At 70.4% G+C, this 23,116-nt stretch overlaps 1 protein-coding gene across 2 annotated transcripts; it reads left to right on the top strand.

The window, feature by feature from the left end:
• Positions 1–9,475: 9,475 nt before the first annotated feature.
• CRTAC1 (cartilage acidic protein 1) lies at positions 9,476–22,478 on the top strand. 2 transcript variants are annotated; one of them, XM_090056651.1, is made up of 15 exons: positions 9,476–9,628; positions 12,457–12,647; positions 15,180–15,376; positions 15,790–15,926; positions 16,522–16,678; positions 17,044–17,178; positions 17,467–17,612; positions 17,819–17,955; positions 18,534–18,616; positions 18,766–18,866; positions 18,952–19,120; positions 19,431–19,576; positions 21,489–21,531; positions 21,729–21,872; positions 21,976–22,478. In XM_090056651.1, the coding sequence occupies exons 1-15, from the start codon at positions 9,566–9,568 to the stop codon at positions 22,098–22,100; spliced, it is 1,974 nt and encodes a 657-aa protein (XP_089912777.1). In that variant the 5' UTR covers positions 9,476–9,565; the 3' UTR covers positions 22,101–22,478. The 2 variants fall into 2 exon arrangements, with proteins under 2 accessions (XP_089912777.1, XP_089912778.1); XM_090056652.1 differs by lacking the exon at positions 9,476–9,628 and adding an exon at positions 11,217–11,346.
• The last annotated feature ends 638 nt before the right edge of the window (positions 22,479–23,116 follow it).

The raw sequence follows: 23,116 nt of genomic DNA, 5'->3' as shown, positions 1-23,116 counted from the left end.
GAGGTGGACCCGGAGCGTGCTCCGTCCACTCCATGCGCTGACCTGCTACTGCAGTGCTTCCAGGACCGGTGCAAAAAAAGGGGAAAAAAAAAAGGGTCTTCTCCCACGGGCAACAATGTGTTGATGGGGTGTCTGCCTGGGGCAAAAGAGACCCCAGGCCTACCCCCCCTGCCCTGACGGGGTGCCTGGCTGCTGCAGCGCCGCGCCGCACGGCCCCCTCCCCCCTCCGGCAGGTCCATTTTTCATTTCATCAGGAGGAAGCTCGTATCGATGGAGCGATAAGGCCTGTCTCAGCGCCGCCGGGGATGTAATAACAGCTGCTGCTGACTCCTGCCCCGCGCCGCTGATACGGCCTCTCTTGCTAATCACCCAGGCCCTGGCGGCATCGCCACCCCAGCACGTCCAGCGCCGAGCCACCCACGCCCGCGGCCCCGACCCAGCCCTGACCCCCGCACCCCACAGCCGCACTCAGCTGGTACCCCCCCCAGACTCCTGGCTGTGACTCCCCCAGGTCTTGTCCATGCCCCTCGCACGCGCTGACCCATGGATACGTGCCCGCACAGACAGCCATGCTTCCACACATACCCACATGCACAGAAGCTGCACACACAATGCACTCGTGCCCACACGTGCCACAAGAACACAACACATGCATGCTCATACGTGGACACATGAGCTCACACACAGAAGCATGAACCCCCCACATATACATTTGCATAAAAGCACACATGCGTGCACAAATGCACTTGCACACAAATGCACATGCACGTGAACACACGATGTGCATAGTGACACGTATGCGCTCACACGTGCGGTGTGGCATGCCAGCTTGGAGCCCGTGCTTAGAGCCAGCGGGGCCCGGGGAGCTGAGCTATGATCCCCCCATCTGCACCTAGGGACTGGGGCTCTGCTGGGGCTGGGCTCCCACGTCAGATAAACCAGCTCCCGGCACCCCCAGCCCCGGCGGCCCCCAGCCACCGCGCAGCACAGAGGCCTGTGCCCAGGCCCCCCCGCCAGGGCCCAGTGCAGAGGGCTTGGAGACCCCGTGGCAGTGGGGTCCTGGCACTGTGGTACGACCCCGCGGTCCTGCCCCGGTAGTGGGAACGCTACCGCAGCCTTGACCCCCTCCCACCCGCCCCGACCCCTCCGAGGCCGCCATCGATTCCCCATTCCCACATGCAGCGCTCTAAGTGCGAGCAGCTTCCCTTGGTTGGTGTCCAGCTCTGCGGGGCTGGGGCTGGCGACCGGGGGCCTGAGCGGTGCTGACCGGCACTGCTGGGGCGGCAGAGGCAGGGGATACGCGCTGCCGGCCCGCCTCCCGGCACAGGCTCCCACATCCACGCTGCAGGGAGCGGTGGGGATGCCTTCCCCGGGGGACCGCGGCGGCTTTGCATCCACAGCTCCGTGCCAGCTTGTAATGAGCGCGGCGGCACAGCGGCTCGCACGCCCAGACGCAGCCGGCCCACGGCTCGCTTCCTCCAGCCGCTAATGAAGTCCCCGAGCTGCCAGCCACTCCCGATGCGGGGGCACCCCGGGGGCAGCTCTGCCAGGGCTGGGGCCCTCCGGGTGCTCTCTGCTCCACCGGCCGCTGGGCAGCAGAGCCAGGGACCTGCCACAGACCCCCCAGAGCTGGGCCGGCCTGGTCCCCCCCCCACCACCACGCTGTGCCCCAGCTCCCTGCCAGGAGGTCTCACCGCAGCCCCCGAGCGCTTCGCCCTGCGGTCTGCTGCCCTGGCTCCAGCCCATGCTCAGCCTGGCTGGCCCCCACCCGTCTGCGCCCGGGAGGGGTCCCCGGACATGGCCACGCTGGCAGGAACAGGCCAGGCTGCCTGGGCCCAGAGCAGGGCTTGCTGGCCAAGTGGGGCCTGGCATCCCACGCCTTCGACCTCCGAGGACCAACAGACACCCGGGAGAAAGGCCCCTCTGCTAAAATGCAGCCGCAGCGCCAGGGAGCAGGTCGGGGGCCTCGGTGTTGTGAACTCCCCAGACACACGGGGATCAGCACGGGCACAAAGTCAGTCTGTCTTTATCCCTGCTCAGCCCCCACACCCTACCCAGCCGGGGCAGCTCGCTGGGGGCAGCCCCTCCACCCGCCGAGGGAAGGGGAACACCGCTGCCCCCAAGCAGGGACCCCCAATGCAGGGAGACCCCAGCAGAGAGCAGCTGGCCCCTGCCCCGGGCAGGCACCACAGCGACAGCCCCTGCACACAGCTAATCGATGGCGGCGGGTCCTGATCGCTTTCATTATTATTATTTTCTTATGCATGTGCGCGCGGGAGATTTATCGCCGGCCACAGAGGCAGAATCAATTATTCATGTTATAAATTAGAAAATGATTTATGTCTGCGGGAGGCTGAGCCGCGCGGAGCCCCCGGCTGCCGGCAGCAGGGCACTCGGGGACCTGCTCCAGCCACAGACGGGCTGCGCACCCCCGCCCACCCCGCATCCACCCGTGGGAACGGCCCCCTGGAAGGTCTCCCGGACTCTGTGGCACAGCCGGCCCCAACCACGGCTGCTGGCTCCCCGGGGCCAAGGAGGCCCCAGGCCACGGCTTCCAGCCTGCGCACGGAGCAGGCCACGGCCCGAGTCCCGGCCCACCGGAGACCCCCTTCCTGAGCCAGGGGCGGCTGCGCGGCACCCAGAGCCGGCTGCAGGCTGCAGGCTGGGGGTACGGAGCCCAGCGCCTTGCCCAAGCTGCAGCGCCGGGGCAGGCGGGCGGCTCCTCCGTCTGTGCCAGAGCCCCACAACAAACAGGAGCTGATGGTGGGGCCGTGCCAGCTGCCCCCGTGTCTCCAAGTGGGGGGCTGCTGAGGCGAGGGGTAGCGTGGCTCCAAGGCTGACAGGTCTCCCTGGGGAGGGCAGCGGGCCGGGGGCACTGCCTGCCTCCCCTTGTCTGCTCATCTGCAGCCACGTCAGCCAGGCCGCGGGGAGCCTGGGGATGAAAGGATGAGCGGGTGAGAGAAAGGAGCTGTCGGCGGCTCCAGATCTGAGCTGATCGAGGCCGGTGGCTCCCACACAATGCTTCGTGCTGCGGGCAGAGGCCACAGCCCTGGGGACCCCGTGAGCGGCAGCTGCAGCTCCGTGCTGGCCCCGGACTGCGATACGGGCCTGCCCGGGACTCCCGGGGCCGTGCGGCGGGCGTGCGAGGGGGGGAGGGAGGTCGTGGGAGCCACAGCTCCTCTCACTACCAAAAGTGCAAGGCACTGGGGAGACCAGCTGCTCGTATCCCGCTGGCAGGAGCCCAGACCCCAGCCCAGCCCCAGGGCCGGGGCAGGAGCCCAGGGAGCTGCACCCTCACATCTCGCCCCTGGGCCTCCCTGGACAGGTCATGGGTGCAAAGTAGTGACCCCAGGCACTGGTGGCCCCGTCTGCCAGGCCCTGGCTCCAGATCCACCCTGGATGCCACCACGGCCCAGGGGCAGACAAGGGTCAGGTGTGTCTGGCCTGCACACGCAGCCCACGGAGCAGGTCAGCACGCCTGCTCGCCTGTTGCCCCCTGCCAGCGCCGTGCCAGAAAGCTCCTGCAACCGGCAGCACCGGGCCGGTGCCTCTTCTCCTCGGCCACCGAAGCCGACCGCAGGCCCCGGGCACCCGCCCGCTCGTCAAAGCCCCCCTGCCTCCCCCACGGTGCCTACGGGGGCTGAGGTCTGTGCGACGAGCTGCCCCTTCGCGATGCTCGCCGAGGCAGCAGCCCTGTCGTGCAGCCCAGCACCGGCTCCAGTCCCTGCGGCCAGCTGCCCTTCCCCGTCGGCTGCAGGGCGGGCGCCCAGGCCTCGCCGGGTGCTGGGCCCAGGGTCCTGAGGTGCTGCGGGGGGCAGGCCTGTCCCCATGGCTGGGACCCCCAGCCCAGCTTGCGCTGCTGGGCCCACGGAGCGTCCCCGGTATCAGAAATGCATGAAGGCGGTGAGGAGACGGGCACGCTTGGGAGGTCAGGGTTTGCACGCGTGGCAGCAGCAGCAGCTCTTGGCACACGTGGGCCAGGGGCCCATGGGGCCCTGGCCATGGCTGCGGGGCTGGCGGCCGTCCTGGGGGCTCTGGCCAGGGCTCCTCTCCTGGTGCTGGCCTGGCCCAGCCCAGGCGTCTGTGCTTGCATTCCTGGTTTTTTGCAGAAGGGGCTGGACCTAGAGCTAGCGGCAGTGGCAGCAGGGCTGTGGATGGCTTGGGGCACCCCTAATCCTCCCGGGGCTGCCCCTGAGCCAACATCCCCAGGAAGAGCCCCCGGGGCCAGTACGGGGGATGGAGGAGCCGGGGCAGGGCTGGTTCAGGGCCCCCAGACCATCCTTGTCCCCGGGACCCCACCTGCCCTGGCCCCACAGGCTCAGCAGCAGGAAGTGGCTCGTTATCTCTCTGCTGACGGTGTCTGGTGACGGCCCCTCCGCCCGCGACCCTCCCGCCCACGGGGACGCGGACTGATTCATCAGCAGCATCCACTGGCAGCTGATGAATTTTTAAAGCGCTTCGGCAGAGCAGCCTGGGCCGGGCTGGGTCCGGCTAAGCCAGACCTGGTGCTCCCCTCACCCACCCCACGGCCCCTCACCCCAGCCTGGACGCTCCCAGCTCCAGGGGCTCTGCCCCGGGGCCTGGCGCAGGGCGAGCAGGCGGGGGACACCGCGGGGTCCCACTGGGCTCCCCCACCTTGGGGGTCTGGGAGAGGCTCCAGGTCCTTCGGTGGGGCGAGGGTCGCTCCCCCTGAGCTCCGGCTCGCTGCGCCCTGGGTGCACCCAGCCCCTGCCCGGACCCCCGGGGCTCTTCTGCCCCCAAGCCAGCACCTTGGCTTGCCCCCGGGCCTCCTTCCACCCTGCGGCACCCCCAGGCTCCTGGCGGCGCCGTGCAAGGCTGAGCTCAGCCAGCCCAGGTGTTTGCTCCTGGCTGGGCCAGCCCTGCTCTGCCCCAGCCCCACTGGGGGCCCCCGCCTGTCCTTCCTGGGGCACCCTCCTCCTCTTCCTCCTCCTCCTCCTCCGCATCTGTTGGCAGAGTCCGGCACCAGCCCCAGGCCCTCCTGCCAGCCTCGCCCTGCCCTGCGGTCAGGGGGGCGCCCACCCAGCTCCCCACCCGAACAGTCCCGGTGCCTCTGGGCCCAGCGCCCGACCCTGGGCCATCTCCTCCAGCCCAGCCCCAGGCAGGCGGGGGGCTGCGTCAGCAAGTCTGGGCCCAGCGGGTCCACCTCCCCGCCCCTCGCGGGAGCAAGTCAAGGGGCCGTCGGCGCAGGGACGATGCGGTGGGGACCGTCCCAGGTGGATCCGGTTACAGCAGCACGGGGCCGAGCGATAGCATAGCTCCAGAACAGCAATGCAGCAAAAAGGGCTTTTAGCGATAATTAATAATTAACATTTCTAATGATGTCCCGGCGACAGGAAGCGTCCGAGCAGGGACCCTGGGGCACGGCGCACGGTGACAGAGTCAGTGGGCGGCCGGGGGGGACACGGGGTGGAGCAGGCGGGAGCTGGGTGCGTGCGAGGGAGCTGCTGGCATTGCGAGGGGTGGGAAGGCGAAGAGGGCAGTGGGGTGGAGCAGGGGTGGTGTGGGGGGTGCTGGGGGCTGGCAGCGGGAGTGGGAGGGGCCCTGGGGCCAGCGGGTGCAGGGGCTCCAGGCCGCTGGGTGCAGGGGATGCATCTCTGCACCCAGGGCGCCAGGCACGGGTCATAAGGACGTCACAGCCGCCCTGTGCCGGGTCAGACCCAGGTCCGCCTTGCCCAGGCTCTGTGTCACACGGGCAGAGGGTGGAGGCTGGAGGGAGAGTGACCTGGGTCCCAGCGGGTTTCCCCTGCTCCTCTCTCCCTTGCAGCCTTCAAGGTCCCGGCAGGTCCGATGCAGAGGCCATGCCCCGCATTCCCTGCTCAATAGTGACCGATGCCCCTTCCCTCCGAGCACGTGTCCAGTCGCTTCTGGATGAGGTCAGGCCACAGGGGCCAGCCGGAAGCAGGAGGAGCAGAGCCAGCTGTGCCAGCCCCAAGTGTGCCAGCCTCTTGTGCAAATCCATGCGTGGCACCGTGCAGCCTGGCAAGTGCAGGCTCCAGCTCCAGGGCTGTCGTGGGGTCCCCCCGCACGCAGAGGCTGGAGGCGGCTGGGGGCAGCAAAACCTGCATCCGTGCAGGGGCCCGGCGCGCCCCGCAGCTCGGCTCCTGGCTGGAGGGGTGGAAGCGAGCAGGTGTCGCGGCCTTGAGCTGGAGCCGCCAGCGCAGCCCTCGGGAGCAGAGGCTGCAGCTGTACCAGCCTGGGCAGGAGCTCCAGCAGGTCCCCGGGGCCGGCACTGGGCCCTTGACACAGCAGACCCCTTCCTCACCCCTCAAGCAGCTCCTAGTGCGGAGAGAGCCTAGCAAGAGCCCAGGGCAGCCGTGTGCTCGGGCAGAGCAGCACCAAAGCTACCGCTGCTCTGACCCCCACCGCCCTGAGCCCGCCGGAGGCTGCCATCGGTTCCCCGTGCCCTCGTGCTGCACGCCAAGTGCGAGCAGCCACACTGAGTGCCAAGGGCCACGATTCTGTGTGGGGACGGGGCAGCCACGGGAGGCGGGGAGGGAAGGCTGCTGGGGCCAGGGCCAGGGCGGGGGCTGGCAGCAGGGATTGGGGTTGCCGGGGGCTGCCTGTGATGGGGGGAGGCTGGGCCCCATGGCATGCATCTGGGGACCCCGGCCAGGGCTGGAGAAAGGCTCTGGGTCTCTCCACGCTCTGGGCTCAGCCAAGCACCATCCTAAGCAGCCCCCGGCTCCAGGGGGTGCGTGGGCGCTGGGGACACCCTTGGGGGGGGAAATGGCAGCAGGCAGCAGGGCAGCTTTGGACACATCCATGCCGGTGGCTGCGGCTGCAGGGAGCTGGCCCTTCCCCCTGGGCTGGCACCCCCAGCCCATCCCCCGCTGTCACCCTCGCTGGCTGCCAGCGCTGTCTAATTTCCTGTGCATTGTCCCCGCTGCCCCCCCTCCCCCGCTGCGCCGGTCCCGTGCGGCACCTCCCGCCGTCCCTGCTCCCTGCGCGACACCTCCTGATTTAGCATCCACGGCTAATTCCATTAGCGCCTTCCACTCCCTCCTGCCACGGCTCAGCCGGCCCGGGCCCCCTGCCACGTGCCCACACCCCACCTGTCTGCTGCATGCCAGCCTCTACAGGCCTGTGCAGCTGGGGGGAAATCGCATTGGAGCAGCCAGGGCCCCCATGGGCTGCTTGGCACGGGAGTTCAGTGAGGGGGAGGCTAGGGATTGAGCCCCTGCCCTGCCTGTGGTCCTTGGGCCATGCTGGGGCCACGGAGGGCTGCAGCGTGCCCCGATGCAGCGGGCGGTAGCCTGGCCCCTGCGTGCGCAGCTGAGCCAGGGGCCAGGCCCTGTGCCAGGAATGGGGTTGGAGGAAAGCCGTGGCCTCTTGGACTGGTTGCTCAGGGGGCAGCGGCTGCCTAGAAGCTGGCAAGAGACGGGGGTGTGACTGAGAGCGTGACATCCAAGCACATGTCCCATGTACATGCCTAGGTGCAGGGAGCATGTCCACATGTATGTGTTTGCACATGCATGCAGGTGGCTGTGCAGACCCATGTGGGAGGGCTTGTACTCACACATGTGTGTATTTGCACAGGGGGTTGTGCAGGCCCGTGGAAGGGCATGCGTGTGTTTGCACAGGCATGCAGGTGGCTGCGCAGGCCTGTGTGGGAGGGTTTGTACATGCATCTGTGTGTTTCCACAGGCATGCAGGTGACTGTGAAAGCCCATGTGGAGGGCTTGTACATGCACACACGTGTCTGTGTGTGCACACACGCCGGGGCAGTACGTGCCGTCTCCCGAGGCTGCAGTGAGCTGAGCTGAGCTGAGCTGAGCTGAGCAGAGCCGGCCTGGGCCCCGGGGAGCGTCACCGGCCCATTCGCAGTCTCGGCATGCTCGGCCGGCTTCCTGCCTGCATTTGTTTTCTTCCCTGCCTGTTGCCTGGGGAGGGGGCGCGGGGAGCTGGCTGTGTGAGCCAGGGCTGCTAACTGCCAAGCTGGTTGCTAAATTGGGGTGTGACGTCCCACTGTGGTGCTAACCGCGCAGCAGGGAGTGGCAGGCAGGGCGGTGGGGGGCGGGATGCACTGCAGCTTCATGGAGGAGAACACGTGCCCGGCTCCCACCCAGCCGGGGGGCCCTGGGCAGCCAGGGACAGCAGGTGTGACCATGCCCTGAGGCCCACACAGCTCCTCTGCAGGGACCCGCTGCCTGAGCACAGGTGCATGTGATCATGAGCATGTGCTCACGTGTGTGCATGCCTGCATGCGTGTGGGCTAGCCCCCAGCCCAGGCCTGCCGTGCTGTGTGGCCCCAGGTGTGCATCCAGGCTGCTGCACACAGCCAGTCCACACCACCAGCCACGGCTGGCCCCACCAGATGCACCCCCTCCCCTGCAGCCCCGTGAGGGCCAGAGCCTTGATGCAGCCTTGCTGGGCGAGGGAACAGCCAGTGCCATGGCCCAGCCCCTGGATAGGAGATGCCCTGAGGCCTTGCACCACCCCAGGGCAGAGGCCAGTGCCCCAGAGAGCAGCAATGCCCAGCCGGGCATTCCCAGAGCCGGGAGGTGGGCTCAGACTTGGAGCCCACCCGCCGCCAGGGCCAGAGGGGCCAGGGCATCTGCCCCTGCAGGAAACACCCCCACCTGGCCCCTGCCCCGTCACCAGTCTCACCACACCGGACGTGTCCAGCACCATTCAATGGCACCGGGCCCCAAGCACCTCCCGGGCCCAGCACAGCAGGATCCCAGGCCTGGAGCGGACACTGCAGCTGGCGAGATCCCAGGCACGGGGTCTTGGCAGGACGGAGGGGCCCAGGGTGGGGACAGCTGCCCTCAGGGAACCGAGGCCTGGGGAGGCCACAGCAGCGGAGGGGGGGGGGTGTCCTGCGACTGCCAGCGCAGGGCGGGATGGCCCCGATCCTGGCAGGGCCGGCAGCTCCGAGCCAGCGCGGCGGGGATGGCCGGTGCCAGTGGTCTCCAGGGAGGGAGATGCCACGTGCGCTGTTGCTGGGGGCTGGATCCGGGCCGCAACCAGGGTCCGTCTGGGCCAGCGGGACGGGCTGAGAAGTGGTGCCGGCCCCGGGGGCCGCGGCTCTGCCCACGCGTGGCGGCCCTGGCGCTGCGGGCGAGGAGGCCGCTGGCCCCCGGCCGTGACCCCGCAACGGGGGGCCCTGGAGCCCCTCTGGCCGCTGCTCCCCAAGCAGCAAAGCCCGCCCCGGCCGGGCACTGCCTGCCCCGCTCCCCGCGGCCGCGCGGGACGGACGGGACGGACGGGGGGGGCGGCGGGGCAGCGCCCGCGGCACGGGGAGCCTCGATGGGTCGTGCCGGGGGTGCGGAGCCCGAGCCCGCTGCCGCCGCGATCCGGAGCGACTCCGGCTCCCGCCCGACGCCGCCGCGCCCGCTCCCGCCGCAGCTCGGGGTAGTAAATCAGGCTGGCGGCGGCCCCGCCCCCGGGCCCCCATTGGCCGCCGGCCCCGCCGCGCCGCACCCCATTGGCCGCCGCGCCGGCCCCGAGCTTTGCATAAAGCGGCGCCGGGGGCCGGGGCCGTGTGGACGCGGCCGCGGCGGAGCGGAGCACCGAGGAGCGGAGCAGAGCAGCCGCTGCGGGGATGCGCTGCCGCCGGCCCGGCGGGGCGGCCCCCGGCCCCGGCCCCGGCCGGCCCCCCTGCGCCGTGAGTACCGGGGCCGGGGCGCGCACCGCTGAGCCGGCGGGCGGGCGGGACCCGCCAAGTCCGGCGCCGTCCCAGCGCGCCCGGAGCGGAGCGGAGCGGAGCGGAGCCGGCAGCCGCCTCCAGCCCGGGCCAGGACCCGAGCCCGGCTCCGGGCAGCGGGGCGGGACGTCGGGGGCCGCGCCTCCGGGGCCGGGTCGGGTCGGGTCGGGTCGGGGCGCTCCAGGCTCCCCTGCCCCTGCCCCCGCCCCGCCCCGGCCTGGCGCTGCAAGGGGCGCCGGTGCCAGCCCGGCCCGGCCCCCGCCAGCGCCCCGGGCACGGGGAGGGCGTCGCGGGGGCGGGCGGCTGCCTGAGCTCTGTGCCAGCCCGTGCCCGGGCTTCTCCTCGTGGGCCCTGGGCGCCCTTGCTGGGCACGCAGGCCTGGCCCTGCCCCGCTCCCCCCGGACCTGCCCCCGCCCTCCTGCCCGGGCCTGCGGCTCAGGGCTGCGGGGCGCACCGTCCTCTCCCCGCGGGGCGGCCAGGCTGTCTCGGTGCCATGGGCGCCAGGCCGCGGCAGGGATCGATCGTGGGCTGGTTTTGGTCTCCAGAGGACCCCCCCGCCTTGCCAGGACGGGGCTCGGGGGCGGCTGGACAGACGGACGCCGCCAGGCGCCGAGTCACTGCCCTCGGCCTGCCGCTGCGTGGCGAGGCGGGAGCCCGGGGTCACCTTGCCGCAGCGTGGCACCACAGGCCCCCCAGCCAGAGGCACCTCTAGCCCCCACAGGACCATGTGCCCACCACCCGAGGCTGCTGGCGCCCGGCCTCGAGGCTGCTGGGAGACGCGCTCGTGACCTGAGCCTGGCTGTCGTCATGCCACGAGCCACGAGCCACGGCTCTGGGCAGCACCACGGCACTCTCCTGGGCCTACCAGCTGTGGCACAGCTGCCCTGCTCCTGGCACCGCGGCTCTGCCCCCCGCCCGCGGCGAGCTCCTGGGCGGCTCCGCGCAGGGCTCTGGCTCCTGGCCCCGGCGAGCCCCTGCATGGCACCAGGAGCCGGATCTGCAGGGAAATGCCATTTATCTCCAATCAAGAACATTGTTCCCTCCTGGAAAGGCTCCATCCAGCCCTGAAGGATTCGATTGCAGCTGGAGGGGGAGCGAGGGGAGCGGGCCAAGCTGCAGAGAGCACGGCACCGCGGGAAGCCAGAGCCCAGGCACCGGCCTCCGCCCCGGCAGCGATCTCCCCTGCGCCAGCACCCTCGCCAGGCGCTGAGCCGGGCGGCACGAGGGGCACGGGCCGGGCCGTGCGGAGGGCGGGAGCGGGGTCTGTCCGGGGGGCAGGCACGTGGGGTGCGCACACGCCCCAGTTGGAGCTGCCTGGCCTCCCAGGTTTCCCTCTGTGCCAGGTGCCCGGCACGGGGCTGCGGTCCCACTGGGCATGGGCTGAGGGTCCTGGCCCCAGTTGCGTGTGCTCCACGGCGCTGAGTCCATCATGAGACCGCCAAGAAGCCGTGTCCTGGGCCTGGCGGGGCTCGGCAAAGGCCTCTCCTGGGTGGAGGTGCCCGTGCGGGAAAGGGGCTTGCCTGTCTGTCTCCCCGGCTTCACCAGGAGCTGCAGCAACGCCCGCTTGAGGGGACCCTCCCCACGGGGACCGGCCTGCCCCCTCCAGCCACAGACCCCGGGCCGGGCTGCTCTGAGGCTGCTGCAGCGCTGGTGCCCTCGCGCCCGGGGACCCCTCCCAGGTGGGCGCCCCCCAGCCGCGCGCACGAGACCGCCGCAGCGGGGCTGGGCCAGGCCGGCCCCCCCAGCCCGTGGCTGCTGGGTGTCGGCACCGGGGGGCCGCGGGGCTGGAGCCAGGAGCGTTGCCAAGGACACGGCGCTCCGCTCGGCACTGACACCGCTGTCAGTGCCCGCTAATCTCCCCGGCGCAGCTGAGCTCTGCCCTGGCTCCGGCTCCGGCTCTTGCGGGGACGGGGGGTAGCCCCCAGCTCCTGCCCCGGTGGGGGTCCTGCCTGCCCCGGGCTCAGGTGATGGAGAGGGCAGGGGCCGAGGTCGTGGCTGGGCCTGGCCCTCCGGCTCGGGTGGGTGTGGCGGACGGTGGCCTCTCTCCGCTGCCCGGCCGTAGCCTGCGTCTCCTGTGCCCGACCCGCAGCAGGCTGCCTGGGACTCGGCGCTCCCGGCCCCTCTGCGCCGGGAGGGAGCTGCGTGCGGGAGCACCCGTCCCGTCTCCCCGGCCTCGCCGTGCTCCAGCCTTCTGCCCGCTGCACCGGGAGCGTGCGGGGGAGCCGTCTCCCCAGGCCAGCCCCTCTCCCGGCTGCTTGGGCCGAGGGCTGGCCCCAGCCCCTGTATCTGTCCCCCAGGCAGCTCTCCTGGGGAGAGACGCAGGGCTCAGACTGTAGGGGCGGCTGCAGCGATGGCTTAAGGAGGGGGTCCGTAGACGGGGGCCGCTGAGAGCCGCGAGGAGAGGGCACAACGCGGGGTTGCTGCAGCTGGGGCCGCAGGAGAGAGCATGGGGCCCGCTCAGGGCAGGGACTGGCGCAGGGAGGCTGCAAGGGCTGGAGGAGATGGGGCCCTGCCCTTGGGAGACCTCGGCTCCTGGCTAGCATGGAGGGGTGGGGGGAGCTGCCACGGCATGGCCGGCGCTGGGATGCAGGGCCGGCCTGAGCTGGGCAGGCGCCGTCCCCACTGCAGCTCCCTGGGGCATTGCACCCGGCAGCCTTGTCCAGGCCTGGCGCAGAGCCCAAGCCCTGCAGGCTGCGTCACGGCACGGAGTTCCTGCAGCAGCCCCGCGGGCAGGGAGCCCCTGGGCACCCCCGGCCCCGGGTCTGAGCCACGCGTGGGTCTGCTTGCAGGTGCCCAGGCTGCTGCTGATGCTGTGGGTGCTGCCGCTGGCCCGGGCGTCCCAGCGCAGCGAGCCCATGTTCACGGCCGTCACCAGCCGCGTCCTCCCGCCCGACTACGACAGCAACCCCACGCAGCTCAACTACGGCGTGGCCGTCACAGACGTGGACCATGACGGCGACTTCGAGATCGTGGTGGCTGGGTGCGTACCTGCGGCTGCGGCGCCTCGGCCTCCCAGCCCCAAGCCCGGCGGTGGGGGCCGTGTGGGGGTGGGCGCCTCCGGGGTTCTTCCATGCCCGGTGCGGGCGGGACGGGGCCAGTCCTGCCCTGCAGCGTCACGCTGCCAGGATGGGGCAGCTCCCCCGCGCCTAGTGCTGGAGCCGGTCCGCAGCCATGGCTTTGCTCCCCGCTTGGGCTTCCCCTTGCTGCCCTCCCTGCCGCGGCCTGGCTCGAGCCTCGTGCTGCTCCCTGCTCCTCGGGGCCCTCCGAGCGGGCTGGATGGGCTGGGGCTGCCCAGACCCCCCGCGAGGAGCTGGTCCGGGGGGCGTGAGTTCCCGTGGCGGGTGGCTCTCGGCCTCGCTGGACTCGGGGCCCCTCCAGAGCCTGTGGGAAGGGGGCAGCGCCCCAGGTCGGGAACTAATCTATGCGTTACGGGGATGATCCCCTTGCAGAGGGGCCTAGGCAGGGGTGGGGGCAGCCAGGCCAGCGCCAAGTATCCCCCCCGCCCCCGCCCCTGCAAAACCCAGCCTGGTCCCTGCTGGCTCCGTCTGCAGGTGACATGCACATGCGTGCATGGAGGCCCTGTGCGTGTACAGGTGGGAGGTGTGTGTGTGTGTGTACTTGTGCCAGGGAGCTCTGACGCCAGGGCTCCCTGCACTCGTGCCCCCAGCTGGGACGCCCCCAGATATAGCTGCCAGACCGCGGCTGGTTACGCATGGCGGGGCAGGAGCGCAGCCCAGCTCTGCCTGAGCCAGCACCTTTCTGCTCCTAACGAGCCCCCAGTAATGAGGCCTCGGCATCTGCATAGCGTTGCCCAGCCCCCTCCCAGCCTGGCGGTAGAGGTCACCCTCGCACGCTGGGGCTGGGGCAGGGCTGCAGCCCCCAGCTCCCGGAGTGGGGGTCTCTACCAAGCGGGAGCAGCCAACATGGCCCTTGCTCCTGCCTGCTGGGCCCGGGCCGTGGGTGGTGTCCAGACCCCTGCAGAACTGTCAGCCTGGCACTCGCCCCCGAGGGACACTGGGCACCCGGGGAGGGTGTCCGGGGCCAGCTCCGCAGTGCGGTGCCCGTGTGTCCCCCAGGTGCCGCGGCTCGGCTCCACTGACAGGGCTCGGTGCTCTCCTGCCACACCGCTAATTGGCTGGAGGTTTTTTATAGCCCGTCATCGGTGTGACGGCTCGGAAGGGCTGACAGGAGCCAGTGAGCCGCATGCTCCCTGTGTCCCCAGTGCCACGAGTGGGGCCGGACCTGGCTCAGTGGCCATGGAGCCAGGCGACTCGGCAACAGCATGCAATGGCTAGGAGAACAGGAGTGCCCGTGCATGCACGCTCAGGCACACATGCATACACACACGCGTATGCAAGGCAGCCCACACTTGCAGAGGCTTGCACATGGGTATGCGGGACAGCCGACCTGCAGAGGCTCGCATGTGTGTGCATGCATGCATGTGCACATGGACATGTGGGGCAGCCCACACCTGCAGAAGCTCGCACGTGTGTGAGCACGTGCATGTGCGCATGGGCATGCGGGGCAGCCCACACCTGCAGAAGCTCGCACGTGTGTGCACACTCCTCTCATGGAGAGTTTTGTGGGTGCCTGTGCATGTCACTGATGTGCAATGGCATGCAGCTGTTGTGCTGATGCCAGCAGAGGCTTTGCACGTGTATGCCTGCACACGTGCTCGAGGTTTGCACGGGTCCATGGCACACATGTTTTGATGCTGGCAAAGGGGGCATGTTGGTGCATGTGCCCAAGCTTGTGCAGGTGAGCATGTGCAGCCAGCCCATCCATCTGGCTGTAGCTGCCTTCCCTGCAGCACCAGGGCCCTGCCCTCAGCACCGGCTCATAGTGCCTGGGCCGCGAGCTGACACCCCCGTTGCCCCCCCCCAGGGCTCAGTCTCGGGGTGTCGCAGTCTCCGGGCACAACTGGCAGCAGCGCCGGAGGGGGCAGGGCCCTGCCTGACACGCTGGAGCGGGGCCACGGAGGCTCTCCTGGAGCCTTGCACGGGCACAGGCAGCGGGGTCTGGCTCCACTGCCCCTGGCCGAGGCCTGGGAGGGTTAAAAGAGGGTGAAACAGCCCAGCTGGGCCCCCTCCCCTCCCCTCCCCGCAGCGGCAGCTGCTCCCCACGCTCCGGCTCCTCTGGTCATTACCGCGCCCGCGGGAGCGGAAGAAACCAGCCCCCCCGTCCCCGTGAGCACCGCACGTGGCGCCTGCAGCGGGGCTGGGGGGGCAGGATGCTCTCTGCTCCCCCTGCCCCGGGCAGACCTCGTGGGGACCCTGGGCACCCGCACATGGGGCAGAAGTGGGCACCAGCCAGCACAGGGCCCCTGGCTCCCCTCGGCGTGATGTCCAGGGCGCCCGGTCCAGCCGGGCAGGTGTCCTGGCCCTGGAGCTGCCCCGGGCGCGGGGCGGCACGGCCAGGCCCAGCCCACGGCGCTTGGCAAGGCGGGAGTGAGCCCGCGCCAGGCCCCGGGGCCGCTCACGCTCGTTCCCCCCCCCCCCCCCCCCCCCCGCAGCTACAACGGACCCAACCTGGTGCTGAAGTACGACCGGGCCCGGGGGCGGCTGGTGAACGTGGCGCCCGACGAGCGCGGCTCGCCCTACTACGCGCTGCGGGACCGGCAAGGCAACGCCATCGGCGTGGCGGCCTGCGACATCGACGGCGACGGCCGCGAGGAGATCTACTTCCTCAACACCAACAACGCCTTCTCCGGTGAGCCCCCGCGGCCCGGCCCGGCCGCCGCGACCTTCGGCGCGTGAGGGATGCGCGCGGCCTGGAGTTAATTTCCCAGTTGAGTGGCTCCCCTGATGGATGGCAGCGGGGCCGCGCAGCCGCTGACTCAGCGCTCCCGGCCTGCCCCCGGCCCCCGCCTCGCGGCGGGCCTGGGCTCGGACCCGCCCGGCTGGCGCCCGGGGCCCCCGGCCCTCGGCCAGGCGCTGGCGCGACGGTGGCGGCGCGGCTCGCTGCCGGTGCCGTGATCTACGGGCCCGGCGCGTCGCCCTCGGTGGGCTGCCTCTCCGTGGCTCCGGGAGCCGCCGGGCACGGCCTCTGCGCTGCTGCAGGGCCGGCGCGAGGAGGCCACGGCCTCTGCCCTTCCCCCGGCCTGATGGCGCCCCCGCCCCCAGGCATGGCCACCTACACGGACAAGCTGTTCAAGTTCCGGCACGGGCGCTGGGAGGACGTCCTGAGCGACGAGGTCAACCGGCGCCGCAACGTGGCCAGCCGCTTCGCCGGGCGCTCCGTGGCCTGCGTGGACCGGACGGTGAGGCCGGGGGGGGGTGGGGAGGCAGGGAAGACACCGCTCCGCTCGGGCCCCCGGCACCCGCCTTCCCCCAAACCCGAGCTGGGAGACGGAGGCAGAGCCGGCCCCCCCCCGCGTCCCCCGGGCCTCGGCTGTCAGGGGCCCGGTGCCCCCCCGCCATCAGGGCCCTGCCCGGCTGCCAGCCGCGTTGCTGCGAGCTGATAAACGTGGCTGTCGAGGTGATTTATGCTCCTGTCACCTGCTCTTTCTTCTTCCTCCTCCTCCTCCCACAGTTGTTTTCCAACGATTATCGCTAAATCAGGGCCCAGCTGCTGTGCGGGAACAGCGCCCTGTGGGGAGGGGGCATGGGGAGGGCAGCACCCCAAAAAAAGGGCTAGGGTGGGGGGACATGTCCCACCGCTGCCCCCAGAGCCTGGCCTCCTCCCCATGGGCAGGGGAGCTGGAGGAGCCCTGGCCAGGCCAGGGGGGCCGAGGCATTGTGTGGCCCCCAGTGCCACGGCTGGGTCTGCTGAGCACTGGCGCCGGCCCCGCGCCTCGCCCCGAGCAGGACGGACTGCGGGCGAGGGTCTCGGTGCTGAGGTCTCGCTCCCCGCAGGGCTCCGGCCGGTTCTCCATCTACATCGCCAACTACGCCAACGGCGACGTGGGCCCCCACGCCCTCCTCGAGATGGACGCGGCCGCCAGCGACCCCGAGCGCGGCGTCATCGTGCTGGCCGACGTGGCTGCCGAGGCCGGCGTCAACAAGTACACGGGTACCGCGGCCCCTGCCCTGCCCGCTGCGCCCGGGCCTGGCCTGGCGCCTGGTCTCCATGGCAGTAAATTGTCCCTAATGAGGAGTGTTGTTTCCATGGCGATTGTAGCGATTAGGGTTGGAAGCGGCGACATGGGCGCCTGCCAGGCCAATTAGCTCTTGATTAGGGAGACGGAGCCACAGGGCCAGCGGAGCCGGGGGCTGGGGAGGGGGAGCAGCACCCGGCAGGGCACCGTGTCCGCCTGGGCGCACGGCCCCCTGCCCAGCCCAGGGCAGCCCCAGGGCTGCTCCCGGGCGCCTGAGCCGGGCCCAAGGGGGGGCCGGGCGCTCGGGACTGCCCTCGCCCCACGGCCCTGCCGTCCCCAGGCGGCCGGGGCGTGACGGTGGGCCCGATCCTGAGCGACAGCGCCTCCGACATCTTCTGCGACAACGAGAAGGGCCCCAACTTCCTCTTCCATAACCAGGGCAACGGCACCTTTGTGGATGTGGCCTCCAGCACCGGTGAGGGGCGGCGCTGGGGACCCCCAGGGTCACTCCCGTGCCCCTCCATGATGCGCCGTGCGGGGGGGGCCAGTGATGGCAGGGGTGTGAGGGGAGGGGCGCAGGGCACCCATCACCAGCCCGTGGCGCGGTCCCCTGCCGAGGAGCCTGGCTGCAGAGGAGCACGCGCCGGTGCGGGGGACGGGGCACTAGCAGCTGGGGTCTAGGTGCCCCGTCCTGTCCAGGGGTGCAGGGCCGGGCTGGGGGGGGGCCCGGCCCGTCTCCCGAGCCCTGCCGTGCTGCCCCCAGGCCTGGACGACCCCTACCAGCACGGCCGCGGCGTGGCCCTGGCCGACTTCAACCGCGACGGCAAGGTGGACGTGGTCTACGGCAACTGGAACGGGCCCCACCGCCTCTACCTGCAGGCCAGCGCCAGCGGGCGCCCGCGCTTCCGGGTGAGAGCGGGGCCCGGGGCGTGTCCGGTGCAGGGCAAGGGTCCTGGGTCACCGCAGCTCCGGCCCCCCACCCCTTCCTGCCGGTGGCCTGGCCCTGCCCGTCCGCGCTGGAGTCTCCATCCCTGAAGCCGCTCCTGGGACCGCCACAGCCTCCTCGCCCCTGCCCTGTCCACCTGCGGTGCCTGACCCTTGACCCCTGCCCCCAGGACATCGCCACGCCCAAGTTCTCCATGCCGTCCCCCGTCCGCACCGTCATTGCTGCAGACTTCGACAACGACCAGGAGCTGGAGGTCTTCTTCAACAACATCGCGTACCGCGGCTCCTCCGCCAACCGCCTCTTCCGGTAGGGAGCGGGGCACGGGTGGGCGACCCCGGCTGGATCGCCTGTCCTGGGAGTGGGGGCCGGAGGGGCAGCCCCACGCGTGGCCCGGGACGGGCACCCGCACCGCGCCCGAGCCCTTTCCTGTGTCACCGCTAGCTATCAGCCGGCCTCTGTCATACCAGCAACAGCCCCGGGGCCACGCCACTAATTAGCAGCCTCGCAAATCTTCTTCACAACTCCCGTTAATTGCGGGGATCGATGCCTGGCTCGTTAGCGCTGAGCCCTTTGCTGGGCCCAAGTGCAGGGGGCTCAGGGGCTGGACTCGCCCCTCCCCTCCTGCGGCCAAGGAAAGGGTTAAGGCGGTTTGCATCTAGACTGCGCCCCCCATTACCCCGCATGATGCCTCGTGGGGCTTTGGGGCCCGATCCTGTGTTGGGTCTGTAGCAGAGCAGGTGCTGGGGATGTCAGCCCCGGGCACAGCAGGGAAACTGAGGCACCTATCAAGTCGCGCCCCAGCCAGGAGCCTTCCCTAGGGGGGAGAGCTGCTCAGTGCCACCCCCCCCGAGCCTGGCCTGACCCCCTGCCCCCCGGCCTTGCAGGGTTGTGCGCAGGGAGCACGCGGACCCCATCGTGGAGGAGCTGAACCCGGGGGATGCCCTGGAACCCGAGGGCCGCGGCACGGGTGAGTGCTGCTCCCTGCCTGGGGGGGACGGAGCAGCCCCAGGCCTGCTCCCTTGGCGGTGGCTATGGGGCACGTGCCCCCTCCCAGTGCCAGCTGGGGGTCTGCGCACCGCGGGTCCTGGCGGGGCTGAGCGGGCCGTGTCGTTGCAGGGGGCGCAGTGACAGACTTCGATGGCGATGGGCAACTGGACCTGATCCTGTCGCACGGCGAGTCCATGGCGCAGCCGCTCTCCGTGTTCAGGGGCACCCAGGTGCGGGCCAAGGGGAGTCCTGGCAGCCCAGACCCCCCCTTGCTGCCCCCCGGCTCACCCCACCCCATCCCCTCTGTCCCTGCAGGGCGCCGGCAACAAGTGGCTGCGGGTGATCCCGCGCACGCGCTTCGGGGCCTTCGCGCGCGGGGCCAAGGTGGTGCTGTTCACACGGCGCAGCGGCGCCCACCTGCGCATCATCGACGGCGGCTCCGGCTACCTCTGCCAGATGGAGCCCGTGGCACACTTCGGCCTGGGTGAGTCGCGGCTCCCGGCGCAGCCCTGCCGAGAGAGGCGCTACAGCCGGAGAGGCTGGGGGCCATGCATGCTGCAGGGTGCTGAGCACCCATCGCCACCCCCTCCGTGCCCCGCGAACCCTCTCCTGCCCAGGCACGGCCCTGGCACGCGGGGGCAAACCCGGCCTGTGAGCAGGGCAGCTCGGGGCAGTGGCTGCTCCCAGCGGGGAGGAAGGGGCAGCCCCTGACACCTGCCCAGAGTGGTGGGCTGGGGGGGCCCTGAAGCTCCCCCTCTGCCCCAGGGCCGGGCTGATGCACCCCCCGTGTGCAGGGCAGGATGAGCCCAGCAGCCTGGAGGTGACGTGGCCGGATGGCAGGGTCCTGGTGCGTGCCGTGGCCAGCAGTGAGACCAACTCGGTGCTGGAGATCCCCTACCCCCAGGACGCCGCTGACCTGCTCCTGCCCACCCCGCTGGAGGTGAGCACTGGGCTGGGCTGCACGGCCCCGGGGCAGGCTGCGGGCTGCAGCTGGAGGGACCATGGGATGGGGGCAGAGCCTTGGGGGCAGAGAAATCAGGATGCTTGTGTGCACACATGTGTCTGGTATCTTCAAGCCTTGCTACTTCTGGGAAATGGGTGCAGCCCGCTCTGACCGGGTGATCGCGTCCTCTCCAACCGAGCAGGTCGGTTCCCACCTTGTCCTGTGCGAGCACAAGCAGCTCGTGCTTCTCTCTGTGGGACATCCCTGTACTTCAGACGCGTCCCACACCCCCTCACTGCTCAGCGTGCCAGTCCTCCGCTGGCACCAACCCTGCAGGGTCCTGGCTGGAGGGTCTTGTCCCTGCGCTCAGCCCCACGCTGCACTGGGGCAGGAAGGGGTTTCCCCCCTGCTCAGACTGGCTTGCACTGGGGGGTTTGCCTTCCCCTGTAGCGGGGGCGTGGCCAGGCCTGGGCTCTCTGCAGTGCCCACGACCCCCCGGCAGCCACAGCCCCCCTATGCCCCGGGGGCAGGGGCGGGGGGCGATGCCTGGGGCTTTCAGGGATGACGGTGTTGTGCAGCTCCAAGGTCGCACGCGGGGCTTGTCTGGACTGGCTTGAACGGGGCTGATCCTGCCTCGGGCCGGGCTGGACAGGATGTGACCCCGCAGCGCTGGGACTGAATCCTAGATTCTGTCACTTCTGTTAAGAAGATGCGGAGGGGAACTAGCGATGCTTTTCCTCCTTTACTCGTTGCTACCGTCCATCGCCAGGCCACCCCAGGTGCTGGCGGCGTGCTGCTCGGTGCCTTGGCAGGGTTCGCAGGCACAGAGCCCGGGGCGGGGGCTGCTGGATGCAGGCAGGCTCTTGGACGCGGCACCCGGGGTCATCTTGTACTTCTGCCAGTCCAGCAGCCCCCGCCGTGCCCTCGCCGGTGCCCTGAGTCCATCTGGACTATTTCAGGCAGAGCTTCGTGCTCGGCCTGCAGCAAACCTCCAGCTGCTCACTAAGACACGGGATCCTGGGCTCCCACAGGCCAGGCCAAGGGTTGCGGTCGCGTCGCACGTGGTTCTTCAGCAGCTGCCTTGGCCCTCGATGCAGGGTTGGCGACCCATCTGCACCCTGACGCTGCACTAATGCTCCTGCTCCATCTTTTGAGGCCTCCGTGGACAGTTTGGTGGCTTTTTTATGGGCACAGAACTGTAGCACCAGCACTGACGGGCTTTTACATCATTAGATTTACTATCAAGCTCCAGCTCCACGTCCCATTTTCCGCCCCTGGGGAGAAGACCCCTGGGGCAGGTTGGGTGAGATGTAGTTAGGTGTGAGCGTGCTGATATCCTTCAGCCGTCCCAGAGATCTCTGAATTCCCTCTGTATCTCCTGGTTTTGGCACCTTCTGCAGGGCCTGGACCTCTGAGCGACCGGGCACGATGCCCCTGGACCTCACCTGCCACCTCACCTGCGGGGGGGTATTTCAGCTGCCTAAAACTGCCCCTTGCCCACACTCTGCTGGAGGCTGTCAGTCCTTGCAACACCCAGGGCTGTTCTCCACGGTCGATGGCACTTCTGCCCCCAATTACCACCCCTTCATTAGACCTTCGCACCTGCCAGACCCGCTAGCGTCCGCCTCATCAGGCAGCAAAATGCTGCTGGAGCTGAGCCTATGATAAGATGCAAGATGTTAGCAGGGTGGGGGTTGACGGTAGGTCTTACCAAGGGGTTTGTCTGGGCTGGTTTGGGCTGGATGTGGCCCCCCAGCTCCCTGCCAGGTCCGGGGCTCTAGGGCCTCTTGTAAGCAACGTTTTTTCTAGAAGCAGCGACCTTCAGACGTTTGCCTGGTTTCAGCAGGGCTGCCCCTGCCCTGAGCTAACCCTAACCCTAACCCTAACCCCCACTCTCCTCCCTTTGCAGTGCGGCCAGGGCTTCTCCCAGGACGAGAGCGGACGCTGCGTAGGTGAGTGGCTGCTGCGGCGCGAGGCAGGGGCTGTGCCCGGCCGCGGGCCTGATCCCACCCGTGGCACTGTGCTGCGGTGGGGGTCACGGGCCGGCCTGGCTGTCCGTGGGGGTCGCAGGGGCCAGGGCATGGCTCTACGGGGCAACATCCTGGGCCAGGGGCGCGGGGGCCTCGACTCAGGCGGGCTCCCGCTGCAGACACGGACGAGTGCACGGCCTTCCCCTTCGTGTGCCCCCGTGAGAAGCCCGTCTGCATCAACACCTACGGCGGGTACCGGTGCCGCAGCAACCGGCGCTGCGGCCGCGGCTTCGAGCCCAGCGAGGACGGCACGGCCTGCGTGGGTGAGTCGCGGCACGGCGGGAAGATGCCCCAGAGCAAACCCTCTGCCCCGGGCCGGGCAGTGCCACTAACCTCCCGCCTCTCTCTCTCTCTCCCCTCCTGCAGCTCAAGTGGCCTTTCTCGGGGGCTTCCCCTCGGCGGGGACCCAGCTCGGGGCCTGGCGCCCCCCGGACCCCCTCCCCGCGCTCCTGCTGGGCCTTGCTCTCTGCCTTCACGTCTATGCACTTTAACCCCAGGAGCCAGCGCGGCCTCGGCGGTCCGGCCTGTCCCTCCGCCCCGTCCCTCTCTCCGGCCATCGCCCGAGGGCGCGGGGCCAGCCCGGGCGCAGCCTGCAGCCTTCCCTCCTTGCATGTTTTCTGAGAAAACAGCCGGGGCCCTGCTGCCCCAGCCCCCCAGGCCCCGCAGGGGAGGCTGCTGCCCCCACGCCACGTGCCTGCTGGTTTGGCCTGTGCCCCATCTGCTGCCCCGGCGAGGGTGGGCGTCCCCCTCGCCCCTGCCCCCTAGGAGAGGGGCCTCCCGGTTTGTTTTCTAATGTCTCCGGAGTTGGACCCTGCTCAGTCTTCCAGCCCTTCCTGGGATCGACCGCCCAATAAACTCCTGTCTGTTAACACCCGCCTGCCGCTGCCTGACCTGGGCTGCAGGGTGGGGGGAGTGATGCTGTGCCCGAGCTCCCTGCTCCGCGAGCCACATGGTGCAGGCGCAACCGGGGCCGCGGTCCTGGCTCGGCTGGTGCCAGCGGCTCCCTGCGTCCCTGCTCCCCGGCTGGTGCCTGGCACGAAGAGCTGGCTCCGGAGGGGAGGCAGGATCGGGGCCGTGCAGCCCAGCCGGGCAGCTCCGCACGCAGAGCCCAAGCGGCGAGGGGGGCAATGCACTCAGCACTGCCCCGAGGGCCCCCGCGGCCCAGGCGGCTCATTGCTTCCCGCAGGCCGGATCCTGGATCAGTGCCTCTGGCTCCAGCAGCTGCGGGGAGGGGGCGCACGGTGGTCTCTGCTGGGCACCTGGGCCATGCCCTGCAGTTCATGTATCCAGCTTGGCCCATGGGACCAGGCCTGGCTGCCTGGGCGTAAAGTCCCTGCCGCGGGCATCGAGCATCCGCCTCCTGCCGCCAGCCCAGCACCAGCCCAGCACCAGCCTGTCTCCCCAGCGCAGGGCCTGGACCGAGGGCATTGCACCCGCCTCGCCCCTGCACCAGCCCGGCGGACCCAGGCTGCTCCGGCGGGCAGCTGCCCCCAGCCTCTTCCCTGCT

Source organism: Crocodylus siamensis, chromosome 7, assembly GCF_052110815.1.
Source record: "Crocodylus siamensis isolate JL-2025a chromosome 7, ASM5211081v1, whole genome shotgun sequence".
Classification (NCBI taxonomy): domain Eukaryota; kingdom Metazoa; phylum Chordata; order Crocodylia; family Crocodylidae; genus Crocodylus; species Crocodylus siamensis.
Note: the sequence above shows the minus strand (reverse complement) of the source record. Positions and strands in the feature narration are given on the sequence as shown.